The 20,796-nt window shown below is 50.5% G+C and overlaps 1 protein-coding gene across 3 annotated transcripts in view; it reads left to right on the top strand.

Annotated features, from left to right (window-relative positions):
• The first annotated feature begins 6,323 nt into the window (after positions 1-6,323).
• The window catches only part of PLXNA4 (plexin A4), a 410,799-nt gene continuing 396,326 nt past the window's right edge, over positions 6,324-20,796 (top strand). For all 3 annotated transcript variants that reach the window (XM_068972632.1, XM_068972634.1, XM_068972633.1), the window contains exon 1: positions 6,324-7,508. In XM_068972632.1, the coding sequence (XP_068828733.1) occupies positions 6,324-7,508 (1,185 nt within the window). The remainder of the gene's footprint in view (positions 7,509-20,796) is intronic.

Raw genomic sequence — 20,796 nt, 5'->3', positions numbered from 1 at the left:
TAGACTCAAGATGGATTGTGACTTGTCTTTTGAAACACCATCCCAGAAGACACTTCCTGGATGTTCTATTATTCCATAGCAAAGGTCCTGAGGACAAGAGGATTCTGTTCAGAGGGTCAGGGAAGGTACCATGTGCCACCGAGGGAGACCTGAAGAGATTTCCAAGTCCCAGTATGACTGGGTGTGACCCCAGCCGGGACCTGTAACTACTCATGCATCTGTTTCCTTATCTGTAAAGGCTGCCTACTTACAAATACTTCTGCCTAACAGGGTTGCCCTGCACAGTACAGTCAGAACAAGGTAATATATATGAAAACACTTTGTAAACTCCGAAGTAACTTTGTGCAGTAATTGCTATTTTTAAACTACTCTATAATAACTGTCTTCTCTGCCACTCAAGAATCTGAGAAGATGATGCTATTTCATGAAAATTAGTTTGAGCTCTTCACCATGTGCCACATAAAACAAAGCCCCAATTTCTTTAATCAAAATGATGATCAGCTTCTAAAAATGAGTCCCACCTCTCCTGAGATGATTTAGAATTAAAATTTGATTTCAAAGAGGGGGAAAACAGCAGCGTGTTTGGGTTTGATTCAGAGTCTTTCAGTCCCACCTTCCTGAGCCTTTCTCACTCTTCCTAGTTCCTGAGTCCTTCAGGGCCATTTGGGGGTGACTCGGCTTCATTATTTGCCTTGAAGCATCAGAGCTGGGCTGAATGCCACCTCCAATACTTGGCTTTTCAAATCAACTGAGTGATGAGCCGAGAGAGAAATGGCAGATGGGACCTGGAATCTCCTAGGGGGTTTCCTAGGTCACATCCTAACTTACCAGGATTAAATCCAGCTTTGCCAGGATGGACGGCCTCAGGCAGCCTTGGGCGGGGGCAGGGTGGGCAACTCTGCCCACCTGTGGGTCTGGCACTGGGCTGGGAGGGCTGCAGTTGGTTCACCCCTGGGTGGTGTCTGGTGGGGTCTCTGATGAGGCAAGCTGGAGCCCTCCACATCCCTGGAGCTCACATCCCTACCTCCCCCATTCTCTTCCATTTCCCTTATTTGTTTTCTAATCAGTCTCTTTCGTGGTGTGTGAAATGAGAGGCTGGTTATTCCTATCACACGTTATTGTTTTCTGTGGGTTCCCCCCTCTCCAGGCGCAGTAATTTCACCATCCCCAGATGAGGGTGACGAGTGTTTGAGATGCATAACTGTGTCTCATTTCAGCGCCTAATAGAAGATGGGGAATGAGGCCTGGCACCTTTCTGCTCAGTAAATTTATAATTACAGGCTTCCTCGTCTCGCCTCTTGCAAACCAGAGAGCTGTTGATTGGCTTGTGGGCCCGTGAGTGGGTACAGTAAGGCAGGGCTGTGGCAGGCACACTTTCCTGGTGCTCGGCAGGTTCCAATACAGGGACTGTTGACAGTTCCCTCCAGAAGGCTGGTGGCTGAGGCCTGACCCACACCTGCCTGTCTGGAATGAGGATTACCAACCCTGCTGGAATTTGGCTGTTGGCAGCGGTGTTCTCAGAGCTGCAGTAGCCAGCAGAGCACATGGCACCCATATAGCAGGCTCCTTCAGACAAAGGCTGAAGGGGGTTCAGGTAAAGTCGGGAGACAGCCCAAGGGTGGTGAGAAGAGCCCTGGATTGGGAGTCCAGGGACTTGAGCTTGACCCCATCCCCACTGTGAGCTCACTGCATGACCTCCTGCAAGTCTTTTAACGTCTGTGGGTCACAGCTTTCTTGTCTCTAAAATCAGCAGTTGGAATTGTCCAAATGGATCATCTCTTTCAGATAAACTTCTAGATTCTTCTCTGATACTTAGATGTGCACAGGCAATTCACAATGAACCATCCTGACCCCTCGTCACTTACAGAGATGGTACCTTTGGGTATTTTTTGATCCTAGTCCTTCTAATCTTGTTAAAGTCTTGCCAACAACAACAACAATAACATCCACAACTCACACATAAGAAACACTTACTTGGGGCTGGGAGAGACTGTGTGCCAGGCACTTTCCAGTCATTATTGCTTTTAGAAATTAATACCTGTGCCTGCCTGATGGGCGTTACCTGTGAGGTTATGCCCTGGGGGTTCCAGGGGCTTTGCTTTCCCTCTACAGAGCTAGGAGAGATATTGCTGGATGATGTATTGGGATTTCTGTGTGTGGGAACTTAACATGGATTAAAATGGACTTTCAGGACTTCTCTAGTGGTCTGGCGGTTAAGACTTCACCTTCCAATGCAGGAGGTGCGAGTTCGATCCCTATTCTGGGGGCTAAGATCTCACATGCTACATGGCCAAAAAAACCAAAGCATAAAACTGAAGCAGTGTCACAAATTTGATAAGAGCTTTCACTGGAAAGAATCAAAATTTAAAAATAAATAAGTAAATAAAATAAAACCTGACTTCTGGGGGCTCTGGAATTATGCTTTCCTAGAAAGAAGATGGCTTTTGTAGTACTACAATGCTGGACTTCACCTGAGCTTTCCTGGTAGCCCAGTCAGTAAAGAATCTGCCTGTAGTGAAGGAAAGCCAGGTTCGATCCCTGGGTTGGGAAGATCCCCTGGAAAAAGGAAATGGCACTCCATTCCAGTAGTCTTGCTTAGGAAATCCCATGGACAGAGGAGCCTGGTGGGTGGCAAGAGTCAGACACGTCTTAGTGACTAGACCACCACCACCACCAATGCTGGGTTTCAGGCTCAGCTCTGCCAGCTTAGGACCCATGAGCCATGTGCTCTTGCTGAGCTGGCTTCCTCAGCTGCAAAGCAGATCAAACACTTCTGACCCCAGCCAACAGTTGTCTGATGAGTGAGGTCACGGGTATCCTAGCATTTGGCTGGGGCCTGGGGGCCCGTAAGTGGTACACAGACGCTGATGCCCCTCCTTGCCTCTAGCCCTCTTCCTGCCAGCCAGAGAAGAGGTCTTGAATCTCCATTCCATGTCAGCTGTGGGTCTGGCACTGTGGACGTACCAGTGAACAAGGTGCCCCCTGCTCCCATGGAGCTCTCAGAGGCCTCAGCTCCAAACTCAGTTCTTTCAGCAAAGGCTAAACCAACAGGAGCATGGAGGTCCTTTCTGGGAGCAGGAGCTAAGCTCTTCCCAAGTTTTTTCTTCAACACCGTGTATTTTAGTCTCCACCTCCCAGGGACACCTTGACAAGGTCCTGGCTCCCTTTCTCACCCTATGTTCTCCTGATTTTTATGAACCGTGTTTTCCAGACAGATGCTTTCTGGTGTGCACCCTGAGGGTGCCCTTGCCGTGGCCCCAAGGACCCCTCCCTAGGGAGGCCCTTCCTCTCCAGCTCTTCACATCCTCTCAAAGTTCAAGGCTCAGCCCAAATGCCCTGGCCTCTCTGAGGCATCCTGCAACATTCTCCTTGTCCTCCTTGCCCCAGGTTGGAGGTCAGCTGTACTCGTCTGAGCTCTTGAAGTCCATCTGCTAACATTTCATCATCTGAGTAACTGGGGTTCTGGCGGTATCCACCCCCCTGACTCCGGGTTCTTCCAGGGCCTGGTCCAGCCTCGGCCATCCTTGGATCCACAGTATCTTGCTCATTTGGAATGTGATCTGGGCTCATGTTTGCTTTGTGGGAGAAGAGAGGAAGGTCATCTGCTCACAGGACTGCTGTTGGTCCTGGGTGTGCTATCTGCCAGTTCCCCTTCTCTGATGTTTTTTTGAAAAGATTTGTGGTTTTCATTGGGATGTTTGCTGACAATGTCAAGTCTCTGTTTAGCTTTCTTTCGTCTCTTGTTTACTCTCTCAGTCGTGTCCAACTCTTTGTGATCCCATGGACTGCAGCACACCAGGCTTCCCTGTCCTTCACCATCTCCCAGAGCTTGCTCAAACTCATGTCCATTGAGTCAATGACCCCATCCAACCATCTCATCCTCTGTCTCCCCCCTCGCCCCCTGCCCTCAATCTTTCCCAGCATCAGGATCATTTCCCAATCTTTTTCACATCAGGTGGCCAAGGCATTGGAGCTTCAACTTCAGTATCAGTCCTTCCAATGAATATTCAGGGTTGATTTCATTTAGGACTTCGCACTCTCTCTGCTTGGGATTTCCCTGGTGGCTCAGATGGTAAACAATCTGCCTGTAATGCAGGAGACCTAGGTTTGATCCGTGGGTAGGGAAGGTACCCTGGACAAGAAAATGACTACCCACTCCAGTGTTCTTTCCTGGAGAATTCCATGCACAGAGGAGTCTGGTGGGCTACAGTCCATGGGGTCACAGAGAGTCTGACATGACTGAGGGACTAACAGTAACTAACAAGCTGCTTGGGACGGGGGATTGGGCTTTGGCTCAGTCACCTATCTCTTCCCATCAGCTTGTTTCTGAGTTATTTGGGCAGGGACTAGGGGGAGAATGAAAAAAATTCCACAGAGGTGAGATGTCTCTGAATAAGACGTAGGCCATTCCTTCCCAGATTTCTCCCAAACTGGAAGAAATATGGAAAACCATTTTCTGGAAATGCATGCTGAAAGGCATCTTGAATAGAAATGAATGAGACCATTAGGATGGAAAACTGTATTGTTCCACAGGGAGTTGTTTATTTATTTATTTACTTGACAATTTCTTAAAGCATTTGTTCTCTGCCTTTAATGAAAACCTCTCAGAGGAGGCCTCACTATGGGTGGCAGCCAAGATCTGCCTCATTAAAATGACATCGAGGCTCAGAGCTGGGCAGTGGACCCGGAGGACTGGGTTGCTGACACGCAGTGAAGGGAGCTGGGATCTGGGTTGTTAATTCGGCCTCTTGCACCGACCAGGGGGATTGGGATGGGGGGAGGGAGGGGCAAAGGAGAAACTTCCCCTGCAGTAGGTGCAGACCCAGGGGGCTGGAGCTGTAACCCAAGGAAGGGTTGTTTGAACTGGTCTGTTGTGTATAAGCCATCATTGGTGGACGTTCCCATCTGTGCCCGGCTGGGGCAAACTGAAATGGTTTAGCAGGACAATATGAGAGCGTGGACCTCAATTAACCTTTGTGCCAGTGACCTGATTTCCATGTATGATGTTTCCATGCATGTATGAGTCGGCCTCTCTTGCTTTTTTTAAAAAAAAAATGAGTCAGTTTATTCAAGTATAGTTTTATACATGTATAGCATTTCAAAAAATTTATTTATTTTTGGCTAGGCTGGGCCTTCGTTGGTGCGCATGGGCTTTCTCTAGCGTTGGTGAGCAGGGGCTACTCCCCAGTTGCAGTGCATGGGCTACTCACTGAAGTGGCTTCCCTTCTTGAAGAAGCATGGGCCCTAGGTGCAAGAGCTTCAGTAGTTGTGGCGCAGGGGCTTAGTTGCTTTGAGGCATGTGGAATCTTCCTGGACCAGAGATCAAACCCATCTGCCCTGCGTTGTTGGCAGGTGGATTCTCAGCCACAGGATCACCAGGAATGTCGGATGACTTTTACTGCTTTTACCTGCGCATCTTGGACACCTGCCCTCAGCTCTAAAGTGGGAATGTCAGAGGTACTTACATCGGAGGCTGCTGGTTAGGGTCCTAGTAGGAAACATCCTTCATGCAAATCAGGTCATTGGCACAAAGGTTAATAGAGGAGCTGTGGACCAGGTGCCTCCTCAGAGGCAGGGCAGTGTTTAGGGGCAAAAACACGGAGGCCTGTTATCTCCCCTAGGACCAAATGGAGGCAGACAGGAGGCAATTCACAGACCCCGGGGATGGGGAGGCCGAGTACACACAGCCCACCTCCCCTCTTCCTAGCCTCTCCTCCTCCCACTGGGTTTCTGCTGATTATCCTCACTTGGCTGCATCTAACTCGGCCCAAGGGCAAGGAGCCTGCAGATGTAAGGGCTCCTGGGCACAGAGGAGGGAAGAGAGCAGAGCTGGGTGTGTGTGTGCGGGGTGGGGAGGGGGCCAGGTGGAAGGGTCACAGCACTACAGATTTGTTCAAATGCAATGAGAGTCCCTGGAAGGTGCTGGACAGTGACTGATGCAAAGTCAGGCATTCTGTGGGCAATGACTATCTATCATCAACATCAACATTATCATCATCATTACCACCACTATTATCACTGTTGCTACCATCCCTAGTATTATTACTAGCACTACTACTGACATGCCCGCCTGCCGCTACTAGCTTGGGCTGACTCATACGCATATGCTGGGGACCAGCCCCAGCTTCCCCCCTTGCAGATCTATTTCAGTGTGTGCAGGATGCTTTGAGGGCCCAGCCAGACAAGCTATGGGGTGAAACTAAGACTCGGCCTTTGTCATCAGCATCACCTCTTTCCTTTCCCCCACAGGGAGCCTGCACTCCTCACGTGACACTGCTGTGCCCTGTGCCCAGCACCCCGTGCCCCGAGGACGCGTCTCTGAAATGAAAGCCATGCCTTGGAACTGGACTTGCCTGCTCTCCCATCTCCTGATGGTGGGGATGGGCTCCTCCACTCTGCTCCCCCGGCAGTCGCCCCCACCGTCCCAGAAGCGGTCTTTCGTCACGTTCCGCGGGGAGCCTGCGGAGAGCTTCAACCACCTGGTGGTGGATGAGAGGACAGGGCACATTTACGTGGGGGCCGTCAACCGGATCTACAAGCTCTCCAGTGACCTGAAGGTCCTGGTGACCCACCAGACGGGGCCGGACGAGGACAACCCCAAGTGCTACCCGCCCCGCATAGTCCAGACATGCAACGAGCCCCTGACCCCCACCAACAATGTCAACAAGATGCTGCTCATAGACTACAAGGAGAACAGGCTAATCGCCTGTGGGAGCCTGTACCAGGGCATCTGCAAGCTGCTGAGGCTGGAGGACCTCTTCAAGCTGGGGGAGCCTTTCCACAAGAAGGAACACTACCTGTCGGGGGTCAACGAGAGTGGCTCCGTCTTTGGGGTGATCGTCTCCTACAACAACCTGGATGACAAGCTCTTCATTGCCACCGCTGTGGATGGGAAGCCGGAGTATTTCCCCACCATCTCCAGCCGGAAACTGACCAAGAACTCGGAGGCAGACGGCATGTTCGCATATGTCTTCCATGACGAGTTTGTGGCCTCGATGATCAAGATCCCTTCGGACACCTTCACCGTCATCCCCGACTTTGATATCTACTATGTCTACGGCTTCAGCAGCGGCAACTTTGTCTACTTTTTGACCCTCCAGCCTGAGATGGTGTCTCCCCCGGGCTCCACCACAAAGGAGCAGGTATATACGTCCAAGCTTGTGAGGCTTTGCAAGGAGGACACGGCCTTCAACTCCTACGTGGAGGTACCCATTGGCTGTGAGCGCGGCGGGGTGGAGTACCGCCTGCTGCAGGCCGCCTACCTGTCCAAAGCCGGGGCCGTGCTCGCCCAGACCCTCAGGGTCCGCCCAGAGGACGACCTCCTCTTCACCGTCTTCTCCAAAGGCCAGAAGCGGAAGATGAAATCCCTGGACGAGTCGGCCTTATGCATCTTCATCCTGAAGCAGATCAACGACCGCATTAAGGAGCGGCTACAGTCCTGCTACCGGGGCGAGGGCACGCTGGACCTGGCCTGGCTCAAGGTGAAGGACATTCCCTGCAGCAGCGCGGTGAGTCCAGGGAGGACCCGTGGGCCGGGAGGGCACAGTGAGGAGGCCTAGGCTGTGGCCTCCACAGGGTGTGAACCACCTGTCCTGTTTTGTAGATGAGACAAGTATATCCCACCTCTGGGGCTCCTTAGACTCGGATCATCACCAGCTCAGGCATGCTGTGACCACTGGCACTGAGCTTATGAGAGTCAGAGGCGGAGCTGAATGTAGGTTTTGCTATCGGCACTTTTCTCTGTTCTGATTGGCTCATTGGCCGAAAGAGGAGGGGCTAGAATAGGCGGGAATTGCATGCTGTACATTCCGCGTGGACCAGGCATTGTTGAAGGCTGCATTATGTATGCTGTGATACCAGAGGTGTAGCCACCTTCTTTTTTTTTTTTATTAATTGATTTGTTTTAATTGGAGGACAATTATTTTACAATATTGTGATTTTTTTGCCATACGTAGACATGAATCAGCCACAGGTATACATGTGTCCCCCCATCCGGAACCCCCCTTCCACCTCCATCCCCACCATATCCCTCCAGACTGTCCCAGAGCACTGGCATTGGACCCCTCACCTCGTGCACTGGTGTACCACCTTCTTACCAACCACACCTGTTAGTCACCCTTCTGGGAGTGCAGAATGAAACCACTGGGTGATGGGCGGGGGGAGCTTAGAGTAAAACCACTACTGGGAGTAGGGGAGGCAGTCGTTTCACATTTGGAGTAGATGTAGAACTTTTGAAGAGGTATGTTTTTAGCCCCTTGTGTCTTTAGGAAATGGCAAAATAAGATCAGAAGGAATAGGATGAGGGCCCAGTGAACATAGTTGAAAAACAGAGCTTGCTTAGAAAACTGCATTTATTAAGCACCTTCTGTGTGCACAGTTCCATGGAAGAGATATGTCACAATGTCCAGAAGCAGCCTTGGAGCAGTGCTGGGTGACAAAAGGGCTGAAGGAAACTGGAGGAAGGGGAGAATGAGGGTTGGTTTGGGAAGCCTGCCCAGGGTCCTGATGGACAGACGGCCTCCGGTTGCTGGGTGACCACAGGTGCAATGGGTGACACAGACTCCTGCCTCTCCCAACCTAACCCACTTGTGACCTAAAGCGAGAAGCGTCTGCCTTTCTATGGCTTGACTTCTGTTCATCTTCACGGTTGTTTTTTCTCAACCACTCTTCAAGTGACTTGGAAGGTTCAGCTATTGGCATCTTCTATGCTCTGTGTCACTCTCCTTTCCCTTTTTTCCTATTTATTGTCCATTTGAAAAGTTATGAACCTTGTTTGAGAAAATCTATCCCATAATATTAGTGTAGGAGAAGAAAAGTCAGTTCACTCATCAGGTAGAAACATGCATTTATGTGGATGTAGTTCTTGACTCCTAGTCAAACTTTGATGGAATCCCATATTAGGAGAGGGTATTGGACTGATTTAAGAAGTGCAAGTTTTGTTCATAAAGTGTGGCTGCTTGCCAAGCAGCCCTCAGAGGGCACTGGCACCCCACCCCCAGCATGTGGTGAGGTCATTCCTTGGGGTATTGGGATTTGGGGTGACAGCAGGGGAGAGGAAGAGAAAGAAGGAACTCACTTGCCACCCAAAGTTTGTCCTTGGTGCCCTAGCATTTAGGCTCAGGCTGTTTTCTAGTGATGAGTTTTCCAGTGGCTGAAATTATAAGATGTCATTTTTTCTTGGAGGTCCTGGAAAGCCAGGAGACACCCCTAGTGTCACAAAGGGAATTGAAGAGGCACCATGAGCCAGAGAAGGAAGCAACACATTGAGGGGACTTGAGGCCAGGGAATGGAGGGGACTCCCTTGCATCTGCTGAGCCCTAGAGACTTTGGTTTGGGCAGTAGGTGACCCACTCAAGAATCTATAAGATGGGTTTATGGACTTCCTGGGCTGTGGACTGCTCCCACATGAAGGCAATGAATGACAGGCCAGATGCTGTGCTGTGTGTATGTTTATTACACACTCAGATGTATGTCCCTGGGGGAGATGCCCTAAGAGTGTTTCCATGGGAAGGTGCTCAGAGATCTCCCAATCTATATCTTTGTTCTGAGGCCCAACAACTTGAGTGAGTTGCCCTAAGTCCCATACTTTGTGTGTGCATGGCAGAGACTGCATTTGAGGAGAAAACCCTTGCCTCTCACCACCACACTTGCACACACACCCACACACATCTCTATACACATGCATATGCATGTACACAAGAAATACCCCCATGAGCTCACACACATGCTCCTTGTGTTAGAAAATAGTAAGTTTATGCTGTGTGCTTACTTAACAGCTAGTTCTTTTGAGATTAGAGGGGTTGGCTATTTTTGCTGCAGAAAACTTGCTCCTCGCCTGTCTTTTGGGGCGATGCTTTTGGGAGTAAAATCAGCAGCGGGGATCAGCCTGACTGCCCACAGGCAAGCATTTGTCTCGCCCTTGCTCCCTGCCACAGCACAAAAAGCAGAGTTCATCATGGGGAGTCTGCAGAGCTGTAGGTCCTAACATCCGCCTGGCGGCCTTGGAGAGAACAGAGGAAAGGCAGCTTTGCAAGACAGGCTAATGCCAGTACTGGGACTAATGGAGCCAGATAACAAGCTTTTGATTTTTCTTTGGGCTTTAATTAGCCTTTTCAAGTTTGAGGCAAGTTCAGGGTTGAGAGCAGAAAGGAGGAGGCCAGAAACTCCACACAGGGCTGGAGGCTGACTCCCCAGCCAGTCTAAAAGGCCACACTGGCTTTTAATGCACAGTATCAGTTTCTTTTGATTCAGCCAATGCTTGAGTTACTTTGCTCTGGGGCTAGGCTACGCTTCTTTTGGCCTCAGCCCAGACCACACAGGTTTCACCCGCCATCAGCCAGGCCAGGCTCCTGAGCATTCCTGTTGAGGAGCCCTCTCGGGCACACTGTTCGCAAACCCAGCTTTTCCCGCACTCTTCATTCTCAAGGCCATTGCATTCCTTTCCCTTTTGCATTCTTACCTTGAGGCAATGAGGGATGGGGATGGGACAAATTCTAGAATTTTGTTTTGTTTTGCCTCGAGTCTGGGATTCCCTTGAGGCCTGAGAAGGGGAACACAATCTCAGATGACCTCTGTCCTGTGACGTTTCAAGCAGGAAAGTGGAGGAGGGGTGTGTAAGGCACAGGAAGCTGACTTTAGGACTTACGTTTTGTAAGATTGGAGTCCCTTGTAGGTTTTGTCATAGTTACAGCTCAAAGAGCTTACAAAGTGGTTCATTTTAAAACTGAGATGAAATTGACATGTAACATGACATTAGTTTCAGATGTACAGCATAATGGTTCAATATTTGTATATATTGCAAAATGATCACTGCAAGAGTCTAGTTAACAATCCATCACCATACATAGTTACATATTTTCTTATGATCAGGACTTGCAAGATCTATTCTCTTGTAGCATTGACATATATACACTGCCATGTGTAAAATAGGTAGCTAGTAGGAAGCTGCTGCAAAGCATAGGGAGCTCAGCTCAGTGCTCTGTGATGAGGGGTGGGATGGGGGGAGTGGGAGGGAGGCTCAAGAGGGAGGGGATATATGTATACATTTAGCTGATTCATATAGTACAGCAGAAACTAACACAACGTTGTAAAGCAATTATACTAAAAAACAAAAAACAAACCTCTACTCTGTTCAGTTCAGTCACTCAGTCATGTCCAACTCTTTGCGACCCCATGGACTGCCGCATGCCAGGCCTCCCTGTCCATCATCAACTCCCAGAGTTCACTCAAACTCATGTCCATTGAGTCAGTGATGCCATCCAACCATCTCATCCTCTGTCCTCCCCTTCTCCTCCCACCTTCAATTTTTCCCAGCATCAAGGTCTTTTCCAGTGAGTGAGTTCTTTGTATCAGGTGGCCAAAGTATTGGAGTTTCAGCTTCAGCCAGTCCTTCCAATGAATATTCAGGATTGATTTCCTTTAGTATTGACAGGTTGGATCTAGTCCAAGGGACTCTCAAGAGTTCTCCAACACCACAGTTCAAAACCATCAATTCTTCACCGCTTAGCTTTCTTTATAGTCCAACTCTCATATCCACACATGACTACTGGAAAAACCATAGCTTTGATTAGATGGATCTTCGTTGGCAAAGTAATATCTCTGCTTTTTAATAAGCTGTCTAGGTTGGTCATAACTTTTCTTCCAAGAGCAACTGTCTTTTAATTTCATGGCTGCAGTCACCATCTGCAGTGATTTGGGAGCCCCCCCCCCCCAAATAGTCTCTCACTGTTGCCACTGTTTCTTGATCTATTTGCCATGAAATGATGGGACCAGATGCCATGATCTTAGTTTTCTGAATGTTGAGTTTTAAGCCAACTTTTTCACTCTCCTCTTTCACTTTCATCAAGAGGTTCTTTAGTTCTTCTTTGCTTTCTGCCATAAGGGTGGTGTCATCTGGGTATCTGAGGTTATTGCTCTTTCTCCTGGCAATCTTGATTCCAGCTTGTGCTTCCTCCAGCCCAGCATTTCTCATGATGTACTCTGCATATAAGTTAAATAAGCAGGATGACAATATACAACGTAGATGTACTCTTTTCCCTATTTGGAACCAGTCTGTCATTCCATGTCCAGTTCTAACTGTTGCTTCTTGACCTGCATACAGATTTCTCAGGAGGCAGGTCAGGTGGTCTGATATTCTCATTTCTTGAAGAATTTTCCACAGTTTGTACTCCCTTTTTAGCAACTCTCAAATATACAACACAGTGTGTACATGCTAAGTTGCTTCAGTTGTGTCTGACTCTTTGCAACCCCATGGACTGTAGCCCGCCAGGCTCCCCTGTCCATAGCAAGAATACTGGAGTAGATTGCCATTCCCTCCTCCAGGGGATCTTCCCAACCCAGGGATTGAACCCGTATCTCTTTTGTCTCCTGAACTGGCAGGCAGGTTCTTTACCATTAGCACCACCTGGGAAGCCCATACATCACAGTATCATTAACTGTATCACCATGCTCTCTACTACACCCCAGGACTAATTTATTTTATAACTGGAAGTCCATCCCTTTTGCCCATTGTTTTTAATGCACTCTTGTTGTCCTAATTCTTTGAGCTAGAATACTTGTCCCATGGTGCTCTTCAGGCTTTTCTGGTCTCTTCCGTTTCCTGGGATTCACATTTCTTCCCCTGAACTCATGCCTCCAGGACTCTGAGCAGGAAGCAGTATGAACCTGAGGCCCCACCTCCTCCCCAGGTCCCTGCTGTATTCAGCTATACTCAGGGAAGATGAGGTCCGAGGGCCTGCATGTGTGGGGCGTCAGTGGAGACACGCGGTGGCTCATAGCCTGGTGACCAGGTGAGAGGACAAACTTTGGGCTGGGAGAGTCTGGATCTGTAGGGAGCAACCTGTTGTCTTCGCTCTTGGAGAACCAGGGAAGTCTGGTTGAGCCCCCATCATGGATAAGGGCCTGTCGGTGAGAAGTGGCTTCCTCATGGGATTGTGTCCCAGTGAGTGTCAGTGCATCTTGCACATGCAAATCCCAGAATGGGCATCAGGTGTAGAGGCCGGGGAAGCAGCCCGGGCGTTTGCTGGTGCTTGGGGAGGGCAGGGTGGGGGAGGGGCGAAGAAACTTCTGCCTTTGCCTCTGGCCCATTCCTTCTTGGGTCCTGGCTTTTTTTTTTCTCCAGCCTGGATGGAAAGAGGTATCCAAGAACAAATGGGCTGGTGTCTGAAAATTGCTCTAAGGACCTCAGGAGGGCCTGGGCAGAGGATGGGTCCTAGAGGGATCGACCAGGCCTCCTCCTAGTGTGTTTAGGATTTGGGAGACTGTAGATCAGCCTAACACCCTTTGCTGGTGAGCATCCGGGGTGAGGGTTAAGGATGGCAGTGTAATTTCTGTGTTTCTGCTACTCAGCACTGAGATGGTCTCTATCTTTGGTCCCTTTAAGGGCTACTGCCTGGTCTCCCCAAACCTTCTTCTTTCTGCAGTTGGGGTGAGGAGCTCATAGCCTGAGGCTTTTGTCATGTCCCATGACCTGAGCAGGCCAAGGTAACAGCTCTCAGTCCCTTTCTGGGAGCCCCAAGAATTCTGACCTGGAGTGAGACCACCAGGCTGGAGAGTGTGCTGTTGGGCTCCAAGATCTTGTGTTCTTCGTGGGCAGAGAAGCTGGACATCCTAGTGCCCCCCAGGCATGGCTATCTACACCTCCTCACCCTTTCTTCAGCCTTCCGTGGTCACCGACAGAACACAAGTCCTTCTGCCTACAAATGAGTTAATGAATGGATGAAATTTTTAAAGGCCCTTGCCAATGCACTCTCTCCTGGCTGATTCCAAGAATCATGAAATGACATCAGTCTCTAGGAGCCTAGGAGTCCAGAAGAGAGATGCCTCCAAGCAGGTCATTATAGCCTCTGTGATGGGAACAAGGGCTGTGGCCCTGGGAGTGACCATCACTCACGCCACTTAAGTCTTCCCTAAGTTTGGAACCAGTTGAGAAGTGGGTGTAGGAGCCAGGCAGCATCAGCTTTAATGCTGAGAAGGCTGGATGGGGTAGAAAACGTCAGTCTCCAACTCTTTGTGACCCCCTGGACTATAGCCTGCCAGGCTTCTCTATCCATGGATTCTACAGGCAAGAATACTGGAGTGGGTTGCCATGCCCACTCCAGGGGATCTTCTGAACCCAGGGACTGAACCTGGGTCTCCTGCATTGCAGACAGATTCTTTACTATCTGAGCCACCAGAACTCAGCTGCTTAATCTCCACCTCCAAGACCTGAACTTAGAGTGACCTTCCAATAGAAGACACTGGTCCATGGGGCAGAAACTGTGACCAGAATCCCCACCTTGCCCCTGTCTAGCCTCTAAGCAGAGCGTGTTGGCCTCTGAGCCGCCGGCCAATCCCACTGGAGAGTCCTTGTGGGGCCTGACAACGTATAAAGGCCTTCATCACCTCCTCTTCTCCTCCCAGCAGTTCTGTAGGATAATAGGGAAGGCAGACATCCCATCTAGTTGAGGAAATGGAGGATCGGAAAAGTCAAGGGCTTCACTGAAGGTCATGTAATTGGTGGACCAGAACCTTCTATACATCCTAATTCTCAGCCTGGGGCTCTTCCCACTGGTGTTTCTCAATAGGGCCATAGTGGGACCTGGGGCAGGGGGATGATTGGTGGTGCTGGGCACTTGCTTTGCTGGACTGTAGAGCCCTATGTGCCTATGGGACTCTGCAGCCACTGCAGAACCAGGAAATCCCTAGCCCCTGATTGAGAGCCGTTGCCAGACCAGGCATCTTCTCAACTTTGGAGTTTACTTGCCAGTACTTCTCAGACTCCCAGAGGCACTCAGACCGAGCTTTTCATTTTTAACCCCAAGCTTCGCTTCACGTCGGCAGTGGAGGAGAACCCGCTGGTGTGTGCCGTCACACTGACTCACGTCCACTGCTCTCGCAGGGCAGCCCTGGGAGGGGACAGGGTCACTGCCTGGATGCGGGCTGGCCTCCCTGCCCGGCCTGGACGGTCACTCAGTGAGGTCTGGCGCCGGGGATCCTGACACTCCACGAGTCCGTATCCGGAACGGCCAGGCAGCCACCCCAGGCTCTGGGGGCGGGATTGTGCCCATCTGCTCGGGCTGTTTTCTTTTCCTGTCAGCAGGAAGTGCGGCTCTGACTAGATGGGTGTATCCTGTTGTTTATGGCGCAAGGCAAGGGTTTCTCTTTCTGCTCAGCCAAAGTCCTCCCTTAGACCATGATCTCCTACTCCTGCCTGCCCAGCCCCATCCCTCCTTCCTCAGCTCTACTACATTCGAGACTCACTCACACACACACACACACACACACACACACACACACACACACACACACATACTGGGACCCAGCCCATACGCCACACTCTAGTCCCCCTGACAGCACACATCACAAACCTCCGTCAGTGCAAGCCCTCACCCCTCACAGCCCCATGACCCCTTCTGGTTTAGCATTGGGGGCTGCCGGGTCACAACTCCAGTCATTATGGATTCAAGCTTTTCCCCCTTCCCTTGAGAAGGCTCCTGTCCGAGGAATTCAGGTGAAAAGGACACCTACCTCTCTCTCTTTGGGAGAAAGCATTTGCAATAAAAGTTACACCCCGGCCAGGTGCATGCAGGGCTTTGGGTCCCTGATGGTGGCCAAGCTCCAGGTGATGAGCTGGACCTGGTGAGAGGAAGGGGCTTGAAGCTGGCCTCCTAGGCTGGGTGTGACTTGCCAGGAACCACTCTGGAGCCCATCGGGCCAGCAGGGAGGGTGATGAGATCCAGGAATCAGGCCTGCAGATGTTAACACAGACAGCTGCCATGGCCACAGGGCGGGGTTTGCCGAGCAGGGGATTAGGGCATGGGGCAGCCTTGCCATGTCTTCACGCTGAGATTCTGACCCTGACTCCATGAAGCCCTGCACAGAGGCGTGCACCCCGGTACACAGCCACACGTGCACACACATCCTCTCTGCTTGGATGTCCCACCCTGTCTTTTCTCTCTGTCGCTCTCTCTGCTGTGCTTCAATTTCTCACTTACACTCATACTCTGTGCAAGGCATCCCTGAGGCTCCCGTTTCTGTGATGGATCCTCCCCCACACCCCCACACCACACACAGCAGCTCACACCGCAAGTACAGCCATGTACCCACACCCGTGTACACACACACTCGTGCACACACCCCCCTAGACGGTGTGCAATGGCCCAGCCCAAATCAGCAACCGAGCCTCTTATTCGGTCAGCACACAGACCAGCCCAACTTATCCATCCAGGTCTGCCTTCCCTTCAACTCCTATCATCCTCTCAGGGTGGCGTCTTGGCCAGGATGCTGGCCTGCGGGCTTGGGTCTTTGAGTCTCAGCCAGGTCCATCTCATGAGAGGTCACTGAGCTGGTGAGTGGTTTCCCTTTTGCTTTGAATCATACATTTCATCTTTTAGAAGGAGGCAATAAAACCATATCCCTTAATAAAGTGTGCTGAGACTTCTAGGGAAAGAGAAATACAGAGACATTCATAAGTGATGATAGACACAGAGCACCTTATGTTTGTAGAACACTGAAATAGCTCATGGCATCATCCGTATACTCTCCTTTGGTTACCATAACCACCTGAGGAGATAGAAAGGGATTTAATAATATTGCTGTGCTTTCATACTTAACGTGTTTTTTTTTTTTTTTTTCGCCACCGATGTCTGCTTTTGAGAAATTTGGGCTGTGCCAGACCCAGATGTTATGCTCGGAATCCCAGACCTGGAGCGTGCCCACCCACCTTCCCTGCCATCCAGCACGTGATGTGAATACAAAGTCAAAGCCTTTGAAGGAGGGGAGACGTTTCCAGCTAGATCCTCCCTGCGGTCACCTTCCTGTGCCCCTCTGGTTTTTGTAAGGCAGAAGGGAATGGCTCCACGTTGGCACATGGCACTGGCATCACCTCATTTACAAAGTTAGTGGAGAGAAGGAAAAAAGACAACTCATGGAGTTCTCCATTCAGTCCCTCAATTTACATATTTTTTTAATTTTTCCTAGTGAATTGGGCCCCGCATGCTGTCCGCATATATGAAACGGCATCAGCGGGGGGAGAAGAAAGCCTGCATCTTTTCCCAGTCTTGGTGTCATTACTGTGTCTCTGTCAGTGTTCCAAAATATAATGGGATTTGTTTGGCTGATTTATCCTGCGTGCCGGCAACATTATCCAGACCCACACTCGGGCCCGAGGAGCGAAGAGGGGGAAGATGCATGGCAACGAGACTGGGGCTAATAAAATTTATTCCTCCTAACAAGGGAATGACCTCCCCCGTAATTCAGCCTGGCGAGCGGGGTCACTGCTTCCCAGCGCCGGCCAGAAAACACGCAAACTTAATCATTGTGGTGTGCCCCACTCCAATTACAGTTCCGGTGGCGGCTCAGGTTGTCTGCAGGAGACAGGGAGAGCAGTGGGGAAATGGAACTGATGGGCTGGGGGATGGGGAGGTGGCTCTTGGTCCTTGGCAGGCAGCCGCTGGGACCTCTGAAGCTTAAGGTACCCAAGGAAAGGGACAGCACCTGTGGGTTTTGCTTGGTGCCATTCCAAGGCCGCCTTTGGTCTTTCCCGGGGGTCCAGCTTTGGCTTCTGCACTGAACCCATCATTGAGGTTACCTGCAGAACTGGACTAGTGGAGATTCATCCGTTTCTCTTGTTTGGCCAGCCTGAATCTCTGGTCATGGTGCCATGGCCCTCTCTGCTTACCCAGAGGGAGGAACCTGGGCCTCTCGGCAGCTGAGCTAATGAGGAGAAGGTCAGGGGTTTGATCCCTGGGGTTCCTGACTTGGAGCTGCTCTTTGCCCGCCATGCTCAGCAATTCCTAGGAGGGGTGCATTGCTACAGCTTGCCATTGGTTACAGCCCGGAGTGGGCTTAGTGTCCCTCTCTTGGGAAAGCAGCTCAAATTAGTGGCATTAGTTGCCTATTAGAAAGATAACTTGTTATCATGATGAGTGAATGGCCACTTAGATACCCGTATTCTGGTATCCATCTCTGTGAGATGCTTAGAAACAGGGCGCATAGCTCATTGGGAATCTTGGTGTGATTCACTGGGTTCTTTTTCCAACCCCAAGACACTTTTCACAAAGCCCCTTCACTAACGTGTTGGTCTAACCAGGTTACTGTGACTGCGGTTTGCTGGTTTCCTCTCTTTTTCTCTGCACATTCATTTCTCCTTCAATCTCACTGAAAAAGACACAATAAAGAGCTGTTCTGAGATAATGTGTTAGTAACTAAGTGGATGAGGCAGAACAACTCCGTGAGTTGTCTTTTTTCCTTCTTTCCACTAACTTTGTAAATGAGGTGACGCTAGTGCCATGTGCCAACGTGGAGCCATTCCCTTCTGCCTTACAAAAACCAGAGGGGCACAGGAAGGTGACCGCAGGGAGGATCTAGCTGGAAACGTCTCCTCTCCTTCATGCTCTTTTCTTGACATCTGGGCTCACGGCCGAGGTGTGGGGCCAACCTTTGCCTCTACTGGGGTTTCTCTGGCTCTGAAGTGAGTTTGACTGCCTGGGATCAGCCTGAGCCCTGGGCAGAGCTTCGGAGAGGGTTAGAAATTATGAAAAAGAGCAAAGTTTATGAAAAACAGTAAACAATCGTAGGACGATATTGTCTGAGTTTTGGGATCTCTTTCTTTGTTTTAGAAATGAGTACTCAAGGCACATGGGAATATTTTATGGAGAAACAAGCTTTCTGATGAGAGTAACCTTAAGCCAACCAGAGCCTCCCCATGAGGTTCCTGCCTCCCTGAGGACTCTCCCTGCTTCCCTCCCAGCCTGCTGTCAGAGGGCACACACAGAGTCGTCTCCAGAGATAGATACACTGCGGGCATCAGAGCCTGGCACATCTATGAATGCCGTGGGGTCAGCGGTTCTATTTGAGATCTGGCCCCAGTAAGCGGGGATCATTACCTTCCTGCACTGCAGAGACATACAGCTAGAGTCTGTATTTAGACATGAGCTTCTGTACTTACCTGATCAATATCTCCCTTTATAAAGGAACCCCACGTGTGTAATTCACCTATTCCCTGTTTCCTGTGGAGCTCTACTCTGGTCAGCGCCCAGTATGTGTGTGTGTGTGTGTGTGTGTGTGTGTGTGTGTGTATAAAAGTGTAAGTGTAATTAATTAGTGGGTACATGTTCGGGGCTGCTGAGCATGAAAAATCTAAAGACCTTTACTCTTCCACATCAACAGGCACCTGTTTTTCTCCTAACTTGTGTTTCTTTTCTAAACTTCAGCTTTCCCTCTCCTTAGAGACAGGTTGGCCCAGGAAAGGAGGAAGCCCACTCTGATGAGTGGCCAAGGGCCTCCTCCAGACAGGAGGTTCAATTTCTCCCAGAGATCACAGAAGGGCAGAAGGCTTTTCCTGGATAGTAGCAAAAGAAGTCAGGCTTGTCCCTCCAGCAGTCTCTCTCATCCTGGCATGGTGAGAGACCTGTCCCCTGATCCTGGTCCTTTTGGGGCCACCCTCCAGTACCCTAGAGGAAGCCTCTATGTAATACCACTTTTTTCCCCTTCGGACTTGGAATTTGGGGTTCTGGTATCTATTTGTCAGTACCTTGATAGAACATGAGAGGTCAGTTCACTCTCTAAGACTCCATTTTTCTCTTCTGTAAAATGGGGCTGTTCAGTTCTAAGCTCTGGGGTCATTTTCCTCTGAAATTGCACAATGTGTGAAAGCATGGCCATGTCCTGTCCTGGATGGGGAACCCTCAAGTGACCCCCAGTGTTGCCTCTTCCTTGAAACCTTCCTGCCCCCTCAGCAGTCATGGTCCCACCCTCTGTCCCTCCAGCCCCGGTGCACAACTGAAGCTGGGCACACATGGCCTTGCCTAGTCATGGACCTGGTCTGCAGGTCCTCCAAGCCATCTTTCTATTGTTAGGTCCTCACCTGCTGCTTGGTGCCTAGTAGATCCTCCTAAACACTCTTAAGCAAGGTAATCAGTGAGGAACAGTAAATACTGTCGTCTTCATCTGGTGCCTCAGTGTCCTCTAGTGGCAACGGAGAGTTCCAGTAGCCTAAGAGACCAAAAGTTGGATGGAAAAAGGCCCAACTGAAGGCCCCACAGTGTGTGAGCTTGGGAAGGTCTTGGATGCCTTCTTCCCCATAATGGTCCAGCCTCCTAGCTTTGGGGGTGGGTGCGGGGTGCTCAGGACTAGGCGGCTTGAGGGTGGATGCTACTTTTGCCTTCAGAGAGAGCTAGAGAATGAGTTTGCTCCCAGATGGAAGGACTCCTCTCTCCGCTGGGCCAGGAGCTACCATGAGCAATGGGAGGACCGGGTCGACTTTGTATTTTTCCTTCCTGGGTTCAGAGACGGCGACTGCCAGCTCAGAGCGGTTGGCAGCTGTATCGCCAGGTGGAGGATTCGCCCATCTCCGCAGGCTCACCTGGTCAGCCTCCTTTGGATCCGTCTGGGATATTTGTAAACAGCGGACATCTGGGGTGAAAGGGGCAGCCTATGGCTATGGAAGAGACCAGGTCCCAGAGCTGAGCTAATTGGCCCACAGGGGCATGGACCTGGTGACCTTTATCTCATTAGCACTGCTTTTGGACCACTGAGCTCTGGTCTAGTTCTGATCTTTCCATAATAAGGACTCGATCTGGGGTTTCTGCAAAGGTGGGGTGACTAAGGGCAGGGCTAAAACAGCTCCACCCGGCAAGAGGGATAAATCTGGAACCAGGCCGGGGGCCATGCTAGCCAGGACGAAGAGTGATTTCAGAATCAGGTCCCCACCCAAGGCCTCATCACTGGAGGGCTTCAGGATGGATTGGCCCAGGTTATGAGGGTGATGGTGGGGCAGGGGCCAGAGGGTGATGCCCACTGTCTCCCAGGTCTACT

Source organism: Capricornis sumatraensis, chromosome 5 (assembly GCF_032405125.1).
Source record: "Capricornis sumatraensis isolate serow.1 chromosome 5, serow.2, whole genome shotgun sequence".
NCBI lineage: Eukaryota > Metazoa > Chordata > Mammalia > Artiodactyla > Bovidae > Capricornis > Capricornis sumatraensis.
This window is presented reverse-complemented; position numbering and strand designations above follow the sequence as displayed.